The sequence below is a fragment of the Doryrhamphus excisus genome, chromosome 17 (genome assembly GCF_030265055.1).
Source record: "Doryrhamphus excisus isolate RoL2022-K1 chromosome 17, RoL_Dexc_1.0, whole genome shotgun sequence".
NCBI lineage: Eukaryota > Metazoa > Chordata > Actinopteri > Syngnathiformes > Syngnathidae > Doryrhamphus > Doryrhamphus excisus.
In genome coordinates, this window is record NC_080482.1 from 6,563,206 (window position 1) to 6,587,824 (window position 24,619).

At 39.9% G+C, this 24,619-nt stretch overlaps 1 protein-coding gene across 10 annotated transcripts in view; it reads right to left on the reverse strand.

Annotated features, from left to right (window-relative positions):
- The window catches only part of adgrb1a (adhesion G protein-coupled receptor B1a), a 119,039-nt gene that overhangs the window by 73,282 nt on the left and 21,138 nt on the right, over window positions 1-24,619 (reverse strand). For 8 of the 10 annotated variants that reach the window (XM_058052773.1, XM_058052774.1, XM_058052775.1 and 5 more), the window contains exons 3-5: window positions 4,226-4,336; window positions 2,168-2,332; window positions 1,763-1,927 (exon numbers count right to left, since the gene is read on the reverse strand). In XM_058052773.1, coding sequence (XP_057908756.1) covers window positions 1,763-1,927; window positions 2,168-2,332; window positions 4,226-4,336 — 441 coding nt within the window. The remainder of the gene's footprint in view (window positions 1-1,762; window positions 1,928-2,167; window positions 2,333-4,225; window positions 4,337-24,619) is intronic. The other 2 variants (XM_058052772.1, XM_058052777.1) reach the window with 2 other exon arrangements.

Sequence of the window (24,619 nt, forward strand, 5' to 3'; positions counted from 1 at the left end):
ATGGTCCTTAACCACCCTCTCGAAACATTTCATAATGGTGGATGTGAGTGCAACGGGCCGAAAGTCGTTCAGACATGTAATAGATGGTTTCTTGGGCACTGGAATTATTGTGGCGGACTTGAAACACGGGGGGACTACAGCTTGGGCCAGTGAGGTGTTGAAGATGTCTGTGAGCACGTGGGCCAGGATGCCAACAAAATTAACCTCCACCGTGGACAATCCACCTCACCTTCTGAATGTCACTGTGTGGGCTTCAAGCAGCTCCTGAACAGGCTGAGGGATTTGTGGTAAAGAACGTTTTGCTACATTCATTTTATCATCGATCTATTCTGCTGTCAATCTGGAGACGTTCTGGTTGTCTTCTTTTGCTCCTCAAGTCTTCAGAAAACGTATCTCGCTTGTTCATAACAGCTTGGTGTTGCTTATTAATTTGTGCAGTTTCCTGAGAATACTTCTTTCTTTTGGTCCGATGCCTCCTTACTTAATTTACAGATCTCCTTCTTGAGCTGATCTGACATCTGCTTTATTGTCTCCTGCTTTGAATTCCCTTTTGAGAAGTCATTCTTCAGCTCTGCCATCTCCTTCATTATGTTGTTTCTCCATGTTCACTTTGACAGCAACAGTCATAACTCGTTTTTTTTATTATCAATAAATCAGTACCTCGGCCTAGGGAGTTGGCAAACAATACTGCTTTTGGGGTCAAAGTTCGTGGTCAGGAAAGCACCAAAATCTCTGAAATGCAGACCTCCTTTTATCATTTTGAGGAGCAGGATAAAATATAGTATTTGTATTTATATTGTTGATTTATTTGGCTGTATTTAGCTGATTTTGCATTTTAATATTTTGCTGTTTGCCCTGCGATTGATTGGCGACCAATCCAGAGTCATTTTAACCAGTCTAGTCCCTTCTTATGTATTCCAAATAATAAGTTTTTAATTAGATTAGATTAGATTAGATTCAACTTTATTGTTATTGCTCATGTCACTGGTACAGGGCAACAAAATGCAGTTAGCATCCATCCAGAAGTGCAATTTTATAAATACCTTAGTAGTAAGTAAGTATAGAAATAGAATAGAGCTCTAAATGGACAGATATATGTACAAACTATAATAGGCTATGACTATAATACAGTGAGGATATATACAGGGGTATAAATGATTATAATATGGCTATTGTAGATTATACAGACTATAAACAGTATGCACAGTATGAATGTGACAAGATATAATAACAGTAATATGTACAGTATTGCAATGAAGTGACTATGCTACAGTGTGGATATATACAGGGATATAAGTGACTAGAGCAGGGGTGGGCAAACTACGGCCCGGGGGCCACATCCGGCCCGCCAAGTGTTTAAATATGGCCCGCGCGTTCTTTCGAAACTTAGCATACAACCTGACATCATGGCTTTAGCCAACCTTTTGATGGTTTAGGTAGTTTTTTTTTTTAATCAATTTGTTTATTTGATGTGATCTGCTGTTTACAAAGTGCTCCTGAAAAAAGGACACAAGCACATATACATAGCAGGTTGCATGACACTTACAGATACAATCATTCCAGGTGGACTGTTAGAATTATATGCGTAAAATATATAGTCTGGCCCCCTGTCAATTTTGTTAAATCAATGCGGCCCGCGAGTCAAAAAGTTTGCCCACCCCTGGACTAGAGTATGGCTATTGCAGATTATATAAATTATAAACAGTATGATCTATGAATGCATAGGTATGAATATGAGTAAAGCATGAAGATTGTGTCTCACCTGGACAGACAGCTATGTTACAGAACTTGGTCTGTTTCTCTGGACCCTCACAGGGATCTCCTCCAAACTGGGGAGGAGTGCAGGTTCGTGTCCGGGACCTATAACCTCTGCCGCAGGTTGACGAACATAAACTCCATGGAGACCATTCATCCCAAGCACCGGCCACTGTAAATAGAAGAGCTAGATTTACGTATATAGTAAATTTACATATCACAAGATTAACATGAATATAACTGAGTCGTTTGAATGTTATATATTATCATGGCTTGTGATGTAATATCCTTCTTTGTACATGGAAAACAGGTATTATATAGTTTTTCCGAAATATAAACCTTGAGTGCGTCCAGGAGGGGGGGCTTGGCAAGCGCAGAGAGTTGACTGAACAAGTGGGATCGGGGAACTTACCTGGACAAACAGCAGGGTTGCAACTCCTCTGCTCCTGCAGTGGCCCACTACACTGGGTGCTGTAGGAGGAGGACACACAGAAACGAGTGCGACTCTGCCAGCCCTCCCCACATGTGGCAGAACACACACTCCATGCTGACCACTCCTCACCTGAGGCTGAGTCTACTGGGGAGGGGGAGGAAGGGTGGGTCAAGTATGGGATAGTAGAAAAAAAAAAAAGAGGAAAGGAGAGGGGCCGTAACTAATTAGCATGCAGGATGTAGCCTCTGAAGGACTGTTGTGTAATGAGGGATAAATACTTGCTGTGGTACATTGCACCCTCTTATGACATGCACGTTTTTCCTGATAGATGGATCAGGATGTTCAATTCCACAGATAGGAATGTAATTTTTTTGAATGGTTTAAAACATTAAAGCTTATAGGACAAAACACAAGCGTTGTAGGTGGCCCATGGTATAACCAAATCCTTGGTTATCCTTGAATAAAAACAAGTTACAAGGCCTATGAGTATCCTGTATATTGGATGGGTATTACTTATGACTTAAATTTAAAATTGTACAGATATGGACAGTCGTTTCTGCCCTGAACATACAGGAAACCACCCGGTCTTGTAGTTCAGTCCTTATCTACTACAGTGGAACCTCAGTTTTTGTACAGCACCGTTTTTGACAAAAATTATCGGCAAAAATTATCAGCAAAAATTAGCGCCAAAAATTAGCGCCAAAAATTAGCACCAAAAATTAGCGCTAAAAATTAGCGCCAAAAATTTATCTCGGTTTTTCTAAACTGTCTCAGTTATCGTACGACCAAACACTGTGGCTAACAACCAAGTCCAGTGCTCAAACAAAGCATCCACATTGGAGACTCCATCTGTGTGGACAATGGATGGTGGGACATTATAAGTCAGGGAATCCATTAATCATCTTTATTGTGTGCGTTGGTGGGTTCATTTGTATGGATATACAAACAAACTTTGTTTTCTGCATCTAAAACCATAATTTTCTTCTGTGAGAAATGTATTCGGATTCCGAATTTTTCCGGTTTTGGTTTTCATTGTTTTTTTTTGGAATGAATTAATGACAAAAAACGAGCAGCCACTGTGAGGTACTGAAAGGCACGCCACAGAAGTCCGCAGCCTTCCAGCACTGGATTCACACAGGCTAATTGACTCTGGCTTTGTTTGTGTGTTCCCCATAACGCAAACGTTTCAGTCTGGAGGCTGTGAAGAAACCCACCCAGCTGAATAAATTTATGGGTGGATGGATGGATGAATAGACGTTAAAGGAACAATTACGTCATTCTTTGTTCCACCATTACTGTGCTCCAGTACAGAGAGCAAGAAGTGTTGCGAAATGGGGGTTTTTTTGTCTATAAATTGGAACCACGGTAAGCGTCATCAATCCATTCCTGAAGGTCCGACTTAAACCAAAACATACACTAACTGAATACATTTTTCCCATAAGGAATAATGCAAATCCAATTAATCAGTTATGCTCACCCAAAAATGCAATATAAAATGTCACGTAAAACAAATTTTTGACAAATTTAATAATTGAAGACCTTTGTTGACAAAGACGGTGATGACAAGCATGGAGGGAAGATGAGAATTTCACACAGATGACATTTTCATGCTTGGCTACAAGTTTTTTTTTTTTTTTAATTCAATAGTGTTTCTCACCCTCTTATAAAAAAATACCAGCACTTGAAACTTTGTTTGGGTCCATTACGGATTATTTTGCAGCCGTGATCAGTAATAAAAGCAAAGGGTTTTGGCATAACTGTGTTACTGAGAAAAGAACTACAGAGCCAAGCACTGATGATATCATAGATGAGAAACGAGCAAAACGATTTGTCATAAAGATACAAGACAAACAGTGTATCAGTAACACAACAAAGCACCGGGAAACGTACATTAACCAAGGCAATTTTTTTTTTGCCTAAACGAAAAAACACACTAACCGGGGCATATGCTAACCAAGGTTCCACTGTATGACATAGAACAAACAATTGATCAGTTAGTCAAAACTGATCTCACAGGGGAAATTCTTATTGTCTTACCTGTCTGAGGGTTCTGTTGTCCACTGTAGGACTTGTCGACATCTTCACGCTTGCGACTGTCCACTGAACGAAGCGACTGACTGCGGGAAACATGCAGGCCTTTACCTAAGACTGTCAAGCAAAACAAGAAGAAACAGAGGCTAGAAACCAAAGGCTCTTTGATTGTGGCACATTTGCGACACATGCTATAACAGGGGTCTCAAACACGCGGCCCGCGGGCCAAATGTGGCCCGCAGGACACTAGTTTGAGGCCCCCGCCTTGATATGAAAGTTTAATGTTAGTGTGGCCCGCGCAAGTTTGATATGGATGCTGTATGGTATCATGTACCCAGAAAAAAATATTACGTTTGATTAATGTTCATGTTAAAGGTTAAATAACTGTTAATAGTTATCCTCCCTATCCGTGTGGAAGTGGTAAGTTTTTGGCTATTTAAGTTTAAAGGAAATAACTTGAAGGCTACCGTTTAGGTCGCTAGCTCTCTAGTTTGCGAGTTAGCATGTGTCTCAAAACCCTGCATTTGCGCAATATGTAGTAAATAAAAAGAGTATAAATGTGACTATAGTTGTGTTTTGTCATGTCTACAGGGCTCTAATAATGCTTTGTTCATTTTAATCAGAAAAAAATAATTTGTCTACCCACCGACTATATGTGTTTTCTTAAGTTTTTATTATTTGCCGTTTTATTATTATTATTATTATTATATTTATTTATTACTGATTGATTTTCTTTATTCTTGATTTGTTTATTTCTTTTTCATCTTATTTTGTGCAGAAAAATAAAAATTAAGATATTTGAGAACAGTGGAATGTTTTATCAGAGCTTTTATTGTAGAAAATCGGAACCAAAGCACTGAAAAAGTTTGTATATTTTTCTGTTTTTAATAAATGCGTTTTTGTTTTGTTTTTTGGAAAACCTGATGCGGCCCACCCAGCCTTGCCCAGACCCTAGCTCCAGTGGCCCCCAGGTAAATTGAGTTTGAGACCCCTGTTCTATAACAATATTGACTACCTACGTTTTTCTGTTCTCTTGTCTTTTTATAATTGTGACTTAATTACGAGTAAATTGCAATTACCACAGACATTGTGTGAATAGGGAATGATACTGCAATTGAAACGTTGAAGAAAGAAATGCCTTGAGGGATACAACACAAATCATGGCGATACCAAGCATATACCATAAATACATATCCTGTTGGCATAGGCAAAATATGATTAAATGCTTTATATGTTTCTGGGTGATGCCATGACATCAATCCTTCATTGTTATTGTATTGTTGGTTTTCTGTAAAGGATATTGCCTATGTTTGTACAAGGTAAAACTATAGTATTTCAGTAGTATTTCAGTATCTCTCCTTGTATGCCTGCATGTGTGTGGTCTAATCCTTGATTGAGTGCAATACAACATATGTAAACGATTGTACACAGTGACCGTAACCCTGTACTGGGTTTTTGGGGGGCAGTTCCATACCTTTCTGTGCCTCCTTGCTGAGGAGCACCTCAATAAAGATTCTAACATCTTCATAACAGGACTCGGACTGGGTCCCTTGGATTTTGAAGCCATTACAGATTGAGCTATGCATTTTACGGATGCTCTCCACCATCTCTAGTTCAACCAAGGGGCAAAGAAAAAAGAAAGACAAAATCCTTTCTGCTTATCCCTGGTCTGCCCTAAGGCTCTCTGTCGGTTACACTCCTGGAACATCTCACAGGGAGGAACTCAGGAGGTAATCCTTAATGGATACCCCGGAGACTTCAACTGGCGCCTTTTGATATGAAATAGCAGTGGTTCTTGGTAGAAACTGGCAATATAAGACCGTCATCTTTTTGGGTTACCTTTACTACCACCACTGTGGAGGTTTTCAGTCATCTAGGACATGGCTGGGACATGGACTTCCCTGAACTTCCCTGTAGATGACGACGTAATCGAAAAGGCTTCTTTCATTCTAAATGGTTTAATGCATTTAATGCAGTCTTGCCGTATTTACACAACACCCTGGTGTGTGGTCACAGGATCACAGGATCAGGTCTGGAGTACAATGTACAGAACTGTAACACACAACCTTCATCAATTAGATCATAGTGTGCAATTTGCTGTGGCGCCTAGTGTCACCAATAAGGTGCCTAGTGGCGTGCAGTGACTCAAACTGCCTCCCAACTGACTCGTGGTGGCCCGTAACGGTGGCAAAAATTGAGTTTGGCAGGCAAGAAAATTTTAAAATATTTAAAATTTTCGTCCACCAAGTGGAACCAAATGTCACAAACAATCCTCCTATTGGAATCCACTGGAATGTCATGGCACGAGCCAATGATGCTAGGAGTCCACTGGGCCGGCGCCAGTTGGTGCCAGTTCGCGCCAGTGCAATTTGCTGTGGCGCCTACCGTCACCAATAAGGTGCCTAGTGGCATGCAGTGGCTCAAACTGCCTCCCAACTGACTCGTGTTGGCCCGTAACGGTGGCAAAAATTGAGTTTGGCAGGCAAGAAAATTTTTAAATGCTTAAAATCTTCGTCCACCAAGTGGAACCAAATGTCACAAACAATCCGCCTATTGGAATCCACTGGAATGTCATGGCACGAGCCAATGATGCTAGGAGTCCACTGGGCCGGCGCCAGTTGGTGCCAGTTCGCAACAGTGCAATTTGCTGTGGCGCCTAGCGTCACCAATAAGTTGCCTAGTGGCGTGCAGTGACTCAAACTGCCTCCCAACTGACTCGTGGTGGCCCGTAACGGTGGCAAAAATTTAAAATTGAGTTTGGCGGCAAGAAAATTTAAAAATGTTTAAAATCTTTGTCCACCAAGTGGAACCAAATGTCACAAACAATCCTCCTATTGGAATCCACTGTAATGTAATGGCACGAGCCAAGTTGCGGCAACGATGCTAGGAGTCCACAGGGCCGGCGCCAGTTGGTGGCAGTTTGCGGCAAAGATTATGACATTGACACATAGTGGCTCGCTGTGGCACCGAATAACAGCAACATGGTGAGCGAACATTACTTCAGCGCCACAGCGAGCTACTACGCGCCAATCACATAATCTTTGCCGTCAACTGGCACCAACTGGCACCGGCCCAGTGGACCCCTAGCATTAGGGAAAAACCAGCAGCACCAGTAAAGCCACTACCATTGTGGATGTAGAAGTAGCTAGTGCCATTTACTTTGTTGTTGTCTGCAAGGAGCGCAGTATCACTGCCACGGATGGTGGCAAGATTAATTAACTCATTAAGACTCGGTGAGGGACAAAAGAACACTGAGCAAAGTGCTTCCCACTATGGACAATCATTTGCATCCTTTATATAACAATCAGCAGCAGATGAGCTGCTTTCTTCAAAAGACTCATTCAGCTCGTTTTTAATTCTCCATATATTTATAGAACAGTATCTGTCTGAGAGAAGTGTATGTCATATGCACAGTAAAAAAACAAGTATATCGTACATAAGCAGGTAAAAACTATATATATTTACATATACTAAAAGCGGCAGTGCTTAACAAGTAAAACGTGATGAATGTATTAAGTGTGAGTGTGTGTCCCCTGGTGATATACACAAGATCTGTACTGGTATAATAGGCCAAATAGCTGCCTAATTTGGTCATAAATGTTTAATAGCACAGACATACGCCTTCCATCCCCCACAGGCAATGACAAGTGCAAATTAATCTGCATGAATAAATTCTGCATTTTCACAATGTACATAAACACAATTGTGAATTACTTGCAAGTCAGGTACGTTAGGAAGAGGGACTTTGGAACTCAAAGCATGATTTGATGACGGGTGATTTTTCCTCTACCAAATGTTACTGTAGAGCACAGCCTTGTGAGAAGACAAACCAGATTTAGACAAAGTGTCAGGAACATTCGTGTTCCCTTGGTGGGACAGGTGAGATAACTGTGTATAAGCATGGTGAATACAAGGGCTAAACAAAAGTACAAATGAAGAACCTTGGTTAATGTAATTTGTCTTGGTTTGCATACAGTCAATGAGATGAATCTTCATTCATTCATTCATTTTCTACCGCTTTTTCCTCACGAGGGTCGCGGGGGTGCTGGAGCCTATCCCAGCTGTCTTTGGGCTAGAGTCGGGGTACACCCTGGACTGGTCGCCAGCCAATCACAGGGCACATATAGACAAACAACCATTCACACTCACATTCATACCTGTGGAGAATTTGGAGTGGCCAATTAACCTAGCATGTTTTTGGAATGTGGGAGGAAACCGGAGTACCCGGAGAAAACCCACGCATGCACAGGGAGAACATGCAAACTCCACACAGAGATGGTCAAGGGTGGAATTGAACCCTGGTCTCCTAGCTGTGAGGTCTGTGTGCTAACCACTCGATCGCCGTGCCACCTGATGAATCTTCAATGAAGTTTAAAGTAAATTTAAATGTTCATTTCTCCCTTTCATTCATCACTGATACGTTATGTATATGTATTTTGAAGTAATTCCATACACAATATGTCCTTTTATCCAACAATTACAAAGCCAAGCAGAATAACCTCACACAGTGCCACAGTTATCGATGCTGTTTTCACTAATATCATGACAAACCACAACATCAATGGCCTGTTTATATGTGACATGAATGACCACTTATCCATTCTCACTGTTCAAGAAAACCAAATAACACTATAAACTATTAAGGAACCACAAATGGACTGAAAAACTGAACACAACTGAAGTCAATCTTACGCAACAACTTAGTGCAAGCCATTTGTTACGTGCAAAATTATACAAAAACCAGTGCCAAATTTTCGACGAGTCATACAAAAAACAAGGTTTGACTATCAAAACATTACTATAAGGCAGGGGTCTAGAACATGCGGCCCAGGACACTAGTTTGAGGCCCCCGCCTTGATATGAAAGTTTAATGTTAGTGCGGCCCGCGCAAGTTTGATATGGATGCTGTATGGTATCATGTACCCAGAAAAAATTATTACGTTTGATTAATGTTCATGTTAAAGGTTAAATAACTGTTAATAGTTATCCTCTCTATCCGTGTGGAAGTGGTAAGTTTTTGGCTATTTAAGTTTAAAGGAAATAACTTGAAGGCTACCGTTTAGGTCGCTAGCTCTCTAGTTTGCGAGTTAGCATGTGTCACAAGACCCTGCAGTTGCGCAATATGTTGTAAATAAAAAAAAGTATTAATGTGACTATAGTCGTGTTTTGTCATGTCTACAGGGCTCTAATAATGCTTTGTTCATTTTAATGTGAAAAAAATAATTTGTCTACCCACCAACTATATGTGGTTTCTTAAGTTTTTATTATTTGCCGTTTTATTATTATTATTATATTTATTTATTACTGATTGATTGATTTTCTTTATTCTTGATTTGTTTATTTATTTTTCATCTTATTTTGTGTAGAAAAATAAAAAAGTAAGATATTTGAGAACAGTGGAATGTTTTATCAGAGCTTTTCTTGTAGAAAATCGGAACCAAAGCGAAGTTTTTTTTTTATTTTTTTGTTTTTAACAAATGTGTTTTTTGTTTTGTTTTTCACCCAGACCCGAGCTCCAGTGGCCCCCATGTAAATTGAGTTTGAGACCCCTGCTATAAGGTGTTGAGGGACTAAATGGTGCATGATGATGATACAGAAAAATAACCATTATCTGCTCTCGAGACTTACTAAGTTTATTGTAAATGTGTTCTGAATGCAAAAGAAGATTAACCGCAGCTTGGCGCAAATAACAGACAACTCCCTCGATCAAGTGCAGACATGGCCAAAGCAAAAGAAAAGAGGGGATGGGGTCCATTTTAGTGATAAGATTCATTCTACTGCAGGATAAAAAAAATAAAAGACGATGACAAGACCGATGGACTTTTTTTTTTTTTTTTTCGTATTCGATAATCATGCTGTGAGGGAGTGAAAATGTAAAATAGCTCAGTGGTGTCTTTCTCCCTTCGCAAGGACATTTCTTTATGTTCTCAATCATTCAGAAGTGTTCTTTTGTATCCACTCAGCCATTGTTGTGGGGGGCTGCAAGGTCCAAGTTCCAATAATCCTCATCCTCTCTCCATTATTGCTCAAATAACTGCATTACTACGAAAAACTCCCTACTTTCTTCTGCATGGCATACGATTTAGAAAGAATATGATATTCAATAAATATAATATATGTCCATTATAGCACATATATACCAGTATGTAGTGCATTTTGACTGCGTTTTATTACTTCCTGATATCCATTGTCTGTTTCCACTAAGGGCAGTGGGATGAGAGGATAGTTTATCTCCGGTTACAGGTCCAATTTCAACAGCTTTGAAATCAATATCTGCCACCCAACCAGTGCCCCCCCCCAACACATACACACCAATTCATGCACTGCAAATCACACATGCACACACCATAGACATTGTGCACAAGGACTGCAGGTTTTTATTATGGCGTTTGTGTGCATGTGCGTGCGCTCTAAGGAAAGAAAAAGAAAAGGAAAAGAGGAAAATACTAGTTGGAAACATAAAAATGCTGACAGAATAACGGCGGCCAATTCACATGAAGCTGTATGGATGAATGAAGGATAAGGCAAGTGCTGACACCCAGAGGACAGAAGCAGTCTACTGCATGTCGGAGATAACAGGCAGTGAAAGGAAAGCAAGGGGGAGGGGAAGAGAAAGCAATCAGGAGGAAGAGGGAGAGAGGATGGAAAAAATATTAGGAGAGATAACATGAGAGAAGGGAATTGAAGTAGCAAAGAAAAAAGTTTATATACGTTATATATATATACATATATATATATACATATATATATATATGCCCTGTGATTGACTGTCAACCAGCCCAGCATGTACCCCACCCGGCACCTGAAGTCAGCTGGGATAGGCTCCAGCATATACACAATCCTAGTGAGCATAAGCAGCATAGAAGATTGATGGATGGATGTATCCATTTAAAAGTATATATAGGTTTTTATATATACTGTATATTAGGGTATATATATGTATTTTGATGACCAAAAACCAGACCACCAAAATTACTGTCTATAACCAAAGACAAATTCCAAATTATTTCAAAAACTTTTTTTTCAGGATTTAATTGTCCTCCAAATGATTGCTGATACAATATTACAATTAAAATTATTTTGAGACAATTTTTCCATTAATATAATGATAATATATGCCATAATAATGCAAATACACAATATCAAAATAAATAAGCATTAATTACTCAAGAGTTTTTAACATTGTAATTGGAAATTCAAGCGCTTTAAAATAAAATAAATTAAACAAGCAAGGAAATATGATCTAAAACATTCATTCATTCATTCATTTTCTACTGCTTTTTCCTCACGAGTGTCGCGGGGGGTGCTGGAGCCTATCCCAGCTGTCTTCAGGTGAGAGGCGGGGTACACCCTGGACTGGTCGCCAGCCAATCACAGACAATTAAAATTATTTTGAGACAATTTTTTCCATGAATATAATGATAATATATGCCATAACAATGCAAATACACAATATAAAAATAAATAAGCTTTAATTACTATTGAGTTTTTAACATTGTAATTGGAAATTCAAGCGCTTTAAAATAAAATAAATTAAACAGGCGAGGAAATATGATCTAAAACAATAGTTCGCCAATGTGTATTGATTAGAAAAAAATAGTTCAGTAGAAATAACTCTGAATTTTTTACAAAATTTGCAAAGACACTTCCTTGATTGACTTTTTTTATATGCCATAACAATGCAAATACACAATATAAAAATAAATAAGCTTTAATTACCAATGAGTTTTTAACACTGTAATTGTAAATTCAAGCGCTTTAAAATAAAATAAATTAAACAAGCGAGGAAATATGATCTAAAACAATAGTTCCCCAATGTGTATTGATTAGGAAAAAAATCAGCAGAAATAACTCTGAATTTTTTGCAAAATTTGCAAAGACACTTCCTTGATTGACTTTTTGCAACACTGTGTGCCATGCGCTGTTTACGTTTGGTCAAAGTACGTTGCTTTGGATGCATCTTCTTTGTTTTTTTCGGCCGCACCAAATGAAAAACAGCAGCCTCTCAGGGACGACGTCACATGTAGCAGTACCCTCATGCTCGTCAATTTCATATCCCAATGAAAAAAAAACTAAGAAAAATTATGGCACGGAGTCATACTGATTTCCTACACAGTTCATATTTGAATTGAGGGACAGGAAGTGTACATTACGCGTTCCGATGCACCTCCACAAGCCCGGGTAGTACAACATTAAGCGAGACAGTAGGCATGGCAGCAGCAGCGATCCAGGAAGATGAAAACAGTGCAGCCCAGCCTTTTTGGGCGAATATCACGGCTAGCGATAGAGCCAAGGAGAATCCAGGACCTTAGAGAACCTCCTCCATCATTAATGTCTGCTACTTTTTTGAACATTTCACCTCCCGGTGAAATATATTAACGGACAAATACAAGTGGGCAAAACAAAGCAGTGTGTGTGTATTCATTAGAGATTGGACAACAGGGCTTGGAGCTAAAAGTATTACTACTTTCATTTACTACAATTAAATTCACTGTTCAAATTTGTTATTGTTGCATTTGCGCTTTCCTGAAAAGAAAAGTTTAGCATTTTTGTATATCATACACTCCTTAATGCATATGTATGAATTATTTTTGTCTGCATGTTTTATTATATTTGTGCGTGGGTTTTCTCTGGATACTTCGGCTTCCACCCACATCCCATAGGCTCCATATCACCCGGTGACCCTAATGAGGATATGCAATAAAGAAAATCAACATATGAATATTAAAATGATATCACATATACCCCTAATGTATCTTGGGGAATTGTTTTTCAGCACTTTTGCACAACATTCCTTACTCAAGCACCATCGCAAACTGAATTGATGTTAAAAAGAAACATAAAGTTTCTTCCCTTTAAATGCTTTTACGATGACACAATATCCATTAGACGGATGAATCATCCTTTTTTGTGTAATCCCATCAACACAAAGCATCAACAGTCTCAAATTTCACAGAGCATCACCTCAAGAACACCCGACCGCAGTGTCTATAAATACATATCATGTAGGATACTCCTTGGTTTCAGGTGCAGGTCAGCAAACCAGACATTTCAATTCCGAAGATGGATGTCCCATTTCACAGGGAGTGATAAAAAAAAAAAAAAAAAAAAAGGCTCAGAAGGTCTCTTAGCGCAGGTATCAGATTTTCCTGTGTTCTTCACCACCTTGACTGACATATCACTTCGGTATGGCTTTACTTTACTTTTATGTCCTCCTTGACACGGATCCCCTTTTCGGAGCGGATAAAGCTTGCTTGCTCAAACAGCAACCGTGTGAACCCACAGAAGCTATTTTTTGTCTGGGTGGTTATGCAAATATAATGTGTACTATTTATTCATTCATTCATTTTCTACCGTGGGGGGTGCTGGAGCCTATCCCAGCTGTCTTCGGGCTAGAGGCGGGGTAACATTCACATTCTAACAACAAAAACTTGAATTTTTTAAATAAAGTAAAAAATATTAAGAGAAAAAAGATTTAATCTAACGAAAGTAGACCTAATTTCACAAGAATAATATTTTAATATTATGAGGGAAAATAATGTCATTTTTGGATAATAATACAGAAATTTTCATAATAAGTCAGAACATTACGAGAAAGAAAAACAACAAATAAACTTGCAATTTTTGGAAAATGAAGTTGTGGTTATGTTGAATGAAATATGAAAGAAAAAAGTTTTAATATTGTATATAAGAAGCAAAATAAAATAATACATTTTAAGTAAATCAGGTTGGGAAAATATTTTAATATTATGGGAATAACATCAAAATATTATGTCATTATATTCATTCATTCATTTTCTATCCCAGCTGTCTTTGGCCGAGAGGCGGGGTACACCCTGTACTGGTCGCCAACCAATCACAGGGCACATATAGACAAACAACCATTAACACTCACATTCATACCTATGGACAATTTGGAGTCGCTAATTAACCTAGCATGTTTTTGGAATGTGGGAGGAAACCGGAGTACCCGGAGAAAACCCACGCATGCACGGGGAGAACATGCAAACTCCACACAGAGATGGCCAACGGTGGAAGTGAACTCGGGTATCATAGCTGCGAGCCATGCATGCTAACCACTCGTCCACCGTGCAGCCGTTTACTATTTATTCATTCATTCATTTTCTACCGCTTTTAATCACGAGGGTGACGGGGGTGCTGGAGCCTATCCCAGCTGTCTTCGGGCGAGAGGCGGGGTACACCCTGGACTGGTCGCCAGCCAATCACAGGGCACATATACACAAACAACCATTCACACTCACATTCATACCTATGGAAAATTTGGAGTCGCTAATTAACCTAGCATGTTTTTTTTTAAATGTGGAAGGAAACCGGAGTACCCGGGGAGAACATGCAAACTCCACACAGAGATGTCAGAGGGTGGAATTGAACTCGGGTATCCTAGCTGTGAGGCACGCACGCTAACCACTCGTCCAACGTGCAGCCGTCTACTATTTATTGTAACTGAAATTCAACTGTTTTGAAACTTTACTTCCACTTTGCTTCTCTATGTGTAACCTTCCAGTCAGAACATTTATATGTGCAGTCTCTGGCTGTTTATATAAGAAGTGCCTAAGCCTTTGTGTCCATTCCTAGAGTGGCTTCCTCCAGCCTCCTTCTAAATGACTCAAAATCGCCCCCGCTGTGCTCTTGTGTATCGTCAGTCCGCTGCAGATTCTACATCGCCAATTAATGTGTCGTTTTTTTTCTTCATAGTCTTTCTCCAAGTCACTGGCAGTGCATTAACGACTCCATTATAAAGTCATACGGACAACGCTATGTAGAATGTATTCAGAGGCATCCAGGGATCGCAGACCGAGAAGCCTCCGCTCCTTTTGCAACACACAAACATACGCCAGCACACACAAATGCATATCTCTGAGCAATGCAGTTTTCTCTTCCCACACTTTACAATGCTCTCATACATCAGAGGCACTTGTCTCCCTCCCCACACAGTGTGGGATGGTGACTACATTGTGACTCACAGACAGAGAGACAAAGAGTGAGAGAAACAGAGGTAGAGGTGGATAAGGAGTTGGTGGAGGTGGTGCTGGGAGGCTCGTGATGGCAGTGGAAATTAAAGAGGAGCCATATGATTGCAAAGTTTGGATGGGATGAGTAATGGAGAAGTGTGGGTAATGCGGTCTGTGGCGGTGGGAGTCTGATTGGGAGCCAAGTGAACTTTAAAAAAACCAACGTGAGCAGGAGCTTATGGTAGCTTGTGTGGGTGTTTGATATGACATTTGAAATAGTATGCATGTACTATGCAAGACTCTCATATAAACTTGCAACAAATAACAATGAAACAATGAATAATTGATTAGCCAATTAATCGAAATTATCTTTTTTTATTTTATTCAAAATTTTTCTTGTTTTGGCTGCACGGCGGATGAGTGGTTAACGCGCAGACCTCACAGCTAGGAGACCAGGGTTCAATCCCACCCTCGGCCATCTCTGTGTGGAGTTTGCATGTTCTCCCCGTGCATGTGTGGGTTTTCTCCGGGTACTCCGGTTTCCTCCCACATTCCAAAAACATGCTAGGTTAATTAACGAAATTAAAATTGTCCATAGATATGAATGTGAGTGTGATGGTTGTTTGTCTATATGTGCCCTGTGATTGGCTGGCGACCAGTCCAGGGTGTACCCCGTCTCTCGCCCGAAGACAGCTGGGATAGGCTCCAGCACCCCCGCGACCCTCGTGAGGATAAGTGTTACAAAATGAATGAATGAATGAATTTCTCTTGTTTTAATTTCTAAAATGTGAGTTTTTATCCTTTTTATACTCACGAGGGTGCTGGAGCCTATCCCAGCTGTCTTCGGGCAAGAGGCGGGGTACACCCTGGACTGGTCGCCAGCCAATCACAGGGCACATATAGACAAACAACCATTCACACTCACATTCATATCTATGGACAATTTGGAGTCGCTAATTAACCTAGCATGTTTTTGGAATGTGGGAGGAAACCGGAGTACCCGGAGAAAACCCACGCATGCACGGGGAGAACATGTAAACTCCACACAGAGATGGCCGAGGGTGGAATTGAACCCGGGTCTGCGCACTAACCACACGACCACCGCGCAGCCCGAGTTTTTATTTATTTATTTTAATGTGAAGAAAAAGGAGGCAAAAAGGAGGCTCTGGAGTTGCTCGTGTCCGACCCCCGTGCTAGGTCCTAACTGATTACTCGATTAATCGAAACGGCACTAAGAAAATAATCGTTAGTTACAGCCCTAATTTTTCTCAACAACTTTAACGCTCTTTCCCAATGCACCAGAGGCAATTCAAGGACAAAGAATACGTAGTCAAAAGCCAGCCATAAAAATAAGTCTTTAGGTGAGACCTACAGATCGCCACTGAAAGCCACTGAGTCAAAGGTTACTTGTTTCAGAGTTTTCTGACCACAACTAAGAACGCTTGATCACATAGACCTGAGAATGTGAGCATGGATATATGGATGAAGTAGACCATAAGATAAGATGGGGCATCACCATTCAAGGATTTAAATGCAAATACATAAATAATTTTAAAATGAATATGGAAACGTACAGGGAGGCAATGAAGAAAGGTAAGGACAGGGGTGGTGTGTTTTCCCTAGAGTACGAGGGAGGAATCTGACAACCGTGTTTCCATCAACGCTTGTAGGCGGGCAAAAGGCAGTAACATACGCTACAGAAGTCATAGCGAGTTGTAATGAAGACAAGGGGGTTTGATCTCAGACAGCCTCCTTAACTGGGAAAAATATGATCTGCTTATTGAGTTTTGAATAAGCATCTATATCAGGGGTCTCAAACTCAATTTACTTGGGGGCCACTGGAGCTAGGGTCTGGGCGAGACTGGGCCGCATCAGGTTTTCCAAAAAAACAAAAACAAAACACATTTATTAAAAACAGAAAAATTAATAAACTTTGCTTTGGTTTCGATTTTCTACAATAAAAGCTCTGATAAAACATTCCACTGTTCTCAGATATCTTAATTTTTATTTTTCTGCACAAAATAAGATGAAAAATAAATAAACAAATCAAGAATAAAGAAAATCAATCAATCAGTAATAAATAAATAAATATAATAATAATAATAATAATAATAAAACGGCAAATAATAAAAACTTAAGAAACCACATATAGTTGGTGGGTAGACAAATTATTTTTTTACATTAAAATGAACAAAGCATTATTAGAGCCCTGTAGACATGACAAAACACGACTATAGTCACATTTATACTTTTTTATTTACAACATATTGCACAACTGCAGGGTCTTGAGACACATGCTAACTCGCAAACTAGAGAGCTAGCGACCTAAACGGTAGCCTTCAAGTTATTTCCTTTAAACTTAAATAGCCAAAAACTTACCACTTCCACACGGATAGGGAGGATAACTATTAACAGTTATTTAACCTTTAACATGAACATTAATGAAACTAGTGTCCTGCGGGCCACATTTGGCCCGCGGGCCGCGTGTTTGAGACCCCTGCTCTAACATGTAATGTCCCTCTGATGTACTAGTTCCTGATCCTATCCATCCTGGTCACTCCCAATGTGAACCTCAGCATCCTCATCTCTGCCTACTTCCAGTTCTGCTTCCTGTCTTTTCCTCAAAATGGCATTGTCTCCAGACCAAACTGTGGTCTCACCACAGTTTTGTATACATATACAAATACGATCTTTTGGTACAAAACCCAAAAGTAGTATTTTGTAAAGACAGAAGAATAATGGCCCAGGGATCGGGACACCCATGGGACACCGAAAACACTATTGTCAAGGCCTACACAAAAACTCCTGTCAGATGTGTAATATCTAACCCACTTGAGAGTTGCCTCTGTGATGCCCACCCACTGCTCAACAGGGAGGATGCCATCATGCTGTTATACTGTGGTAAAAGCACCTGAAAGGTAAAAACATAATGGCCTGTTTGCATTTGAAAATAAGGGACGTTACATAGGAAACATGAAGGGAAAGACCTGACTGCACCACTGCACCAGATTTATTTTAAATAAAAGTTAAATTCCATGAAATTGACAATAAACTACTTAATCCATCTTCATTCCTTATCCAATGTCGGGATAAGAACAAAGTATCTCTAACGTGTTCTGGGTTTTCTTCAAGGCCCTGAACACCTCCCGGGAGGCAACCTGACCATATGCCCAAGTCACTTCATCTGTCTTCTCTTAGCGGTTCTACTCTGACGTTCTCCCGTATGACAGTTCCTCTCACCTTATCTCTAAGGGACAGTCCAGCCGCCCTATGGAGAAGACTCATTTTGGCTGCTTGTGTCAGCCATCTTGTCCTTGGGTTGACAGGAAGGGAATTATATTCTAAATATATTAAATAGTTATTCATTCATTCATTTTCTACCGCTTTTCCCTCACGAGGGTCACAGGGGGTGCTGGAGCCTATCCCAGCTGTCTTCGCGAGAGGCGGGGTACACCCTGGACTGTTCGCCAGCCAATCACAGGGCACATATAGACAAACAACCATTCACACTCCGGTTTCCTCCCACATTCCAAAAACATGCTAGGTTAATTAGCGACTCCAAATTGTCCATAGGTATGAATGTGAGTGTGAATGGTTGTTTGTCTATATGTGCCCTGTGATTGGCTGGCGACCAGTCCAGGGTGTACCTCACCTCTCGCCTAAAGACAGCTGTCTTTAGGCCTAAAGACAGCTATACCTAAAGACATCCCCCGCGACCCTCGTGAGGAAAAAGCGGTAGAAAATGAATGAATGAATATAATGACATAATATTTTGATGTTATTCCCATAATATTAAAATATTTTCCCAACCTGATTTACTTAAAATTTATTATTTTATTTTGTTTCTTATCACAATATTAAAACTTTTTTCTTTCATATTTCATTTAACATAACCACAACTTCATTTTCCAAAAATTGCAAGTTTATTTGTTGTTTTTCTTTCTCGTAATGTTCCGACTTATTATGAAAATTTCTGCGTTTTCTGCAAGGGTGAGGAAAAAGCGGTAGAAAATGAATGAGAATAAGAAGATGAGAAATGTGTAATTTTTTGACTAAATAAAATAAATACTACCTCATGAACATGAATATTGAGTATGTATGACAGCCAAGTTGGATGAAATGTGTATTTTCCTTGTTTGTTCACACCAACGTCAGCACCAAGCAGCAAGTTCATGTGAACAGGCAGCGTTTGCCAAAATGCACTAAAAAAAAAATGATTGTGTGTTTGTGTGCATGTGTGTACATGTGTGCATCTATATCTTGACTCGGTGTGTATTCTGACAGCGTTTCACCTCTGGGTGTCATTCCAGGTGATATTGCCAAGGAGAGCATCCCTTCCCCGCAGAGCCACCTCCTGCTCTTAACAAGGACACCGTGGAAAACAGATGCAAAAGCACCATTTTTAAATCCACATCTCGAGGCAATAAAAAGGGTAGATCACAGCGTGATCCCAGACTATTCATTTTTATTGTTTATGTCATCAAATCTAATGAACCATAATGAGACACTGAGACCATGTCCTAACAGTCAAGAAAGCGGGATACACACATTCTCTATTTTCTCCTTCACACCCAATTTCACCCTTCACAGACTCACAGTCCTGCAATAATAGAGTATTTTTGGAGCAGTGACAGCTTTTAATATCCAGGATTCCTTCACAACATTGTCGACTGCAAATGGTGACAAATGCTTGTCAGAAAAAGGGGGCTTCCTATGGCGTCCTAATATCATCCGACAACTAGTGTATGCTCCTGCATTTCATATGACATGACTGATGGGGGAGGAAATATTTTTTCTTCTATAATCCTGTAACGCTTTCATCATTCCCAAGTAAGTAGCGACGCTGAAATTTCTCAATTAAAGCATGGATGTTTAACGAACCCCCAGGCCAGATAAAGAGGAGCGTGGCATAGATAATCCATTGAGAGTACATAAGAGTATATAAAATCCCACAGGTGGCATTATTTGGACTTCCCCTAGAATCAGATTACACTATATATATATATATAAACACAGTGTAAGTACAATATAATCATTCATTCATTTTCTATACCCCTTATCCTCACCAGAGGCGAGGTACACCCTGGACTGGTCGCCAGCCAATCACAGGGCACATATAGACAAACAACCATTCACACTCACATTCATACCTATGGACAATTTGGAGTCGCTAATTAACCTAGCATGTTTTTGGAATGTGGGAGGAAACCGGAGTACCCGGAGAAAACCCACGCATGTACAAGGAGAACATGCAAACTCCACACAGAGATGGCTGAGGGTGGAATTAAACTCAGGTCTCCTAGGTGTGAGACCACTCGTCCACCGTGCAGCCCACAATATAATCAAAAAAAAAGTAAAGTGATATCAAATAAATTGATTCATGCCACATTTTGTACAGCATTATCAATATTAATGTAAAGTATTCAATATTGTAAAATTGTAAGTGCAATTTAAGGGGGAGTTACATCACAATATCCATGTTGGCTACATGCAATAAAAATGGAGAAAAATTTTTGGGGTTCACGGCCGACGAGTGGTTCAATTCCACTCTCGGCCATCTTTGTGTGGAGTTTGCATGTTCTCCCCGTGCATGCGTGGGTATTCCGGTTTCCTCCCACATTCCAAAAACATGCTAGGTTAATTGGTGACTCCAAATTGTCCATAGGTATGAATGTGAGTGTGAATGGTTGTTTGTCTATATGTGCCCTGTGATTGGCTGGCGACCAGTCCAGGGTGTACCCCGCCTCTCGTCTGAAAACAGCTGGGATAGAATCCAGCACCCCCCGTGGCCCTTGTGAGGATAAGCGGTAGAAAATGAATGAATGTTTAGTATGTAAATAAAATATTTTTTTTTCATATATGCCACAATTATTGTATATAGCTAATCTAGATACACATATTGAGTATTATACTGAGTATACTGTACTAACTCAACTCACATTCTAAATTCCCCTCACACTCGTCAAGCTTCCGTGCTCAAAATTTCAGGTTAGTCCGTCAGTCCACATCAACAACAACGTCATTCTCCTGTCTGTTTCTGTTTTGGGTCATTTCTATTCTGTTGTGGCATTTCTTCGCATGCATTTTGAGGCGATGTGCAGTCAGGCTTTCACTTTTGCATTTAGTCAAGGTCCCTTTGCTGCTATGCTAAAAAAAAAATTGGGAAAATTTAGCAATTTTTTAATATCATAATAACACTAAAGTTTGGTTTTAAATATATGTAACAAGAATTTTTTTTAGCATTTTAATACAATAATATAGTCTCTACATACATTCATTTTCTACCGCTTTTCCTCACGAGGGTCGGCGGGGTACACCCTGGACTGGTCGCCAGCCAATCACAGGGCACATATAGACAAACAACCATTCACACTCACATTCATACCTATGGACAATTAGGAGTCGCCAATTAACCTAGTATGTTTTTGGAATGTGGGAGGAAACCGGAGTACCCGGAGAAAACCCACGAAAACTCCACACAGAGATGGCTGAGGGTGGAATTGAACACGGGACTCTTAGCTGTGAGGCCTGTGCGCTAACCACTCCACTACCGCGCAGCCCAATGTATAAATTCATTCATTCATTAATTTTCTACCGCTTTTTCCTCATGAGGGTCGCAGGGGTGCTGGAGCCTATCCCAGCTCTCTTTGGACAAAAGGCGGGGTACACCCTGGACTGGTCACCAGCCAATCACAGGGCACATATAGACAAACAACCATTCACACTCACATTCATACCTATGGACAATTTGGAGTCGCTAATTAACCTAGCATGTTTTTGGAATGTGGGAGGAAACCGGAGTACCCGGAGAAAACCCACGCATGCACGGGCACAGAGATGGCAGAGGGTGGAATTGAACCCTGGTCTCCTAGCTGTGAGGTCTGAGCGCTAACCACTCGACCAACGTGCCGCCCCGCTACATACATCATACGTTTTGTGTTATGAAATTTCATGATTATGACATTCTGATGGACCTAAGTGGTTTGGTTCATTAATATGAGACTCTAGTTCAATGCCGTCAGATGAAGAATATGTAATTGCGTGGTGCAGCAACACTGAGGAAGGACAACGTCACGCACGTTTTCTCTTGGCAACCTCCTACCAACCGAGCATGGCAAAAATACTCCGAAAAGGGAGAAACGCAGAACGGTCTAAGCTTCTCAACTACCAGAACCACATCAAGAACCCACTACCCTAAGATTCTGACGTACGTAAGCATATCCGCATTGTTGACATGAGTTCACACACATTTTTCTGTTAGCAGAAAAGGTCTCCAGTCCCTTAGCTGAGAGGTTGTGAAGGGGGCTTCAAGCAAAGTGCAATCTATGAACGCTTCAGTTGTGAAGACCACTGAGACCAACCAGGTCCGGCTGCAAAGTGCCCGATCCAGAACACATACAGTATATCTATCCCCATCAAGCCCCGTCCAGCCATGACAACCCCTCATCAGCCTCTTCACTCTCCTTTATTTTCCTTTGCTGCTCTATCTCGCTCATCTGCGTCTCTATTGTCTTTCTCTCATTCATCACTCACATCTATAAACCTTCTTATTCCACCCTTTTGCCAGCCCATTTCCACACTGAATCCATTACACTTACCCCAGGCACTCTTTATCTCCATCAAACAATTGAATCTACCCAGTCATCCATCCTCGCAGATTTTCACAGACAGTTTGTTTCTCGTTTGAGTGCATCATGAGATACCACATCCCTTTTGAACCTAGCATCGCCCTGTAGGAAAGGCATTCCCGGTGGGATAAAAAGCATATGGAAAAGGAGAGCTTAGTGTGCATTTGTTGATTCTTTTGCATAGAACAGCACCGGGAAGAATATTTCCTTTTTATTTCAAAACACCTTAAAAAAAAAACACACAAAAATCCCGCACGGAGCTGTTAAACAAGATTGTGACTAAAGGGGAGAAGCATGCATCAGCAGTGGATATGAATATAGTATAAGATATGATTTGGATTCAGGCAAGCAGTGGGGAAAATAAGATAGATTTTGCAGTTTTTTGCCAAAAAATTAACAGTTCAGAATTCTATGGTAGGCAAAATAAAAACATTAAACAAGCTATGAATTAAATTGTATTAATAAAGGGAAATACATATTTAATCCCCCAGCAATACATGACTTACATGAGTATTTGGTGAGGAAACATTTGTTAGCAGAAAAGTACGGTCCGGGCCCAAACTCACCAGTAATTTTACAGAAATAAGTCAAAATATTAAGAGGAAAAAGTTGTAATCAAACAAGAACATGTCTTAATTTTATGACAAAAACTAATTTTAGTTCAAATAAAATTGAAATATTAAAAAAAAATATAAAAATATAAAAATATAAAAATATAAAAATATAAAAATATAAAAATATAAAAATATAAAAATATAAAAATATAAAAATATAAAAATATAAAAATATAAAAATATAAAAATATAAAAATATAAATAAAGAAAGCAAATATAGTAGCAGACTGTGATTGGCTGGCAAACAGTCGCCGGAAATCAGCTGGGATAGGCTCCAGCATGGTAATATGTCATACTTGCGAGAAAAAAAATCAAGAAGAAAGTTGAATAGTTGAAAAAAAACATTAGAAATTGAAAAAATTTTCAAAAAATGTAATTTTACGAGAATGAAGTCAAAATATCAAGAGTGAATGTGAAACCGAACGTAAAAAAAATAATAATAAAAACTAATAATTTGTTGCAGTGAAATCAAGTTGAATTAGGAAAAAGTCACATTATGGTCAAAATATTAGGGGAATAATGTCATAATTCCAAATTAGAAAAAAAAATTACCCTTGCATTTTTCCACAATGTGTCTCCAAAAAGAATTATAGCCACTTACAAAACCAATAGGGGATCAAATACCTACTTTACCACTAAGATAGACCAGGATGGCCCAAAAGAGGAACCGCAGCAAAATTGAAAGGTAGAACAATGAAAGGTTAGAATTAAAAAAAAAAAAAAAGTGGAGCCAAGATCTGTCTGAGCCTTCTGGCAATATTCCTGACAAAGTCGGCGTGGAAATGGCAGGCTACATCCTGTCTGCCGGGGGTCAAGGGAATCATGATCAAGTAGCTGACAATTAGACTTCAATCCACAGCCTCTTCCACTGTCTGTCTTGTGGTTCTTTTACATTAGCACCCCCCACTCTCTCTCTCATCCACTGCACTATCCGATATCAGCATTTTATTCTCTTGTGTCTACAAGCCCTCCCAGAAGCTGATCAAGTGTCCCTGCTTGGAGAAAACAGGCATAAAATACAGTATTGACCTTACAAGGACAAAGAGCTCACTTCCACCGGATGAAAGCCTAAACCAGTGCTCTCAAACACGCGGCCCGCGGGCCAAATGTGGCCCGCAGGACACTAGTTTGAGGCCCCCGCCTTGATATGAAAGTTAAATGTTAGTGCGGCCCGCGCAAGTTTGA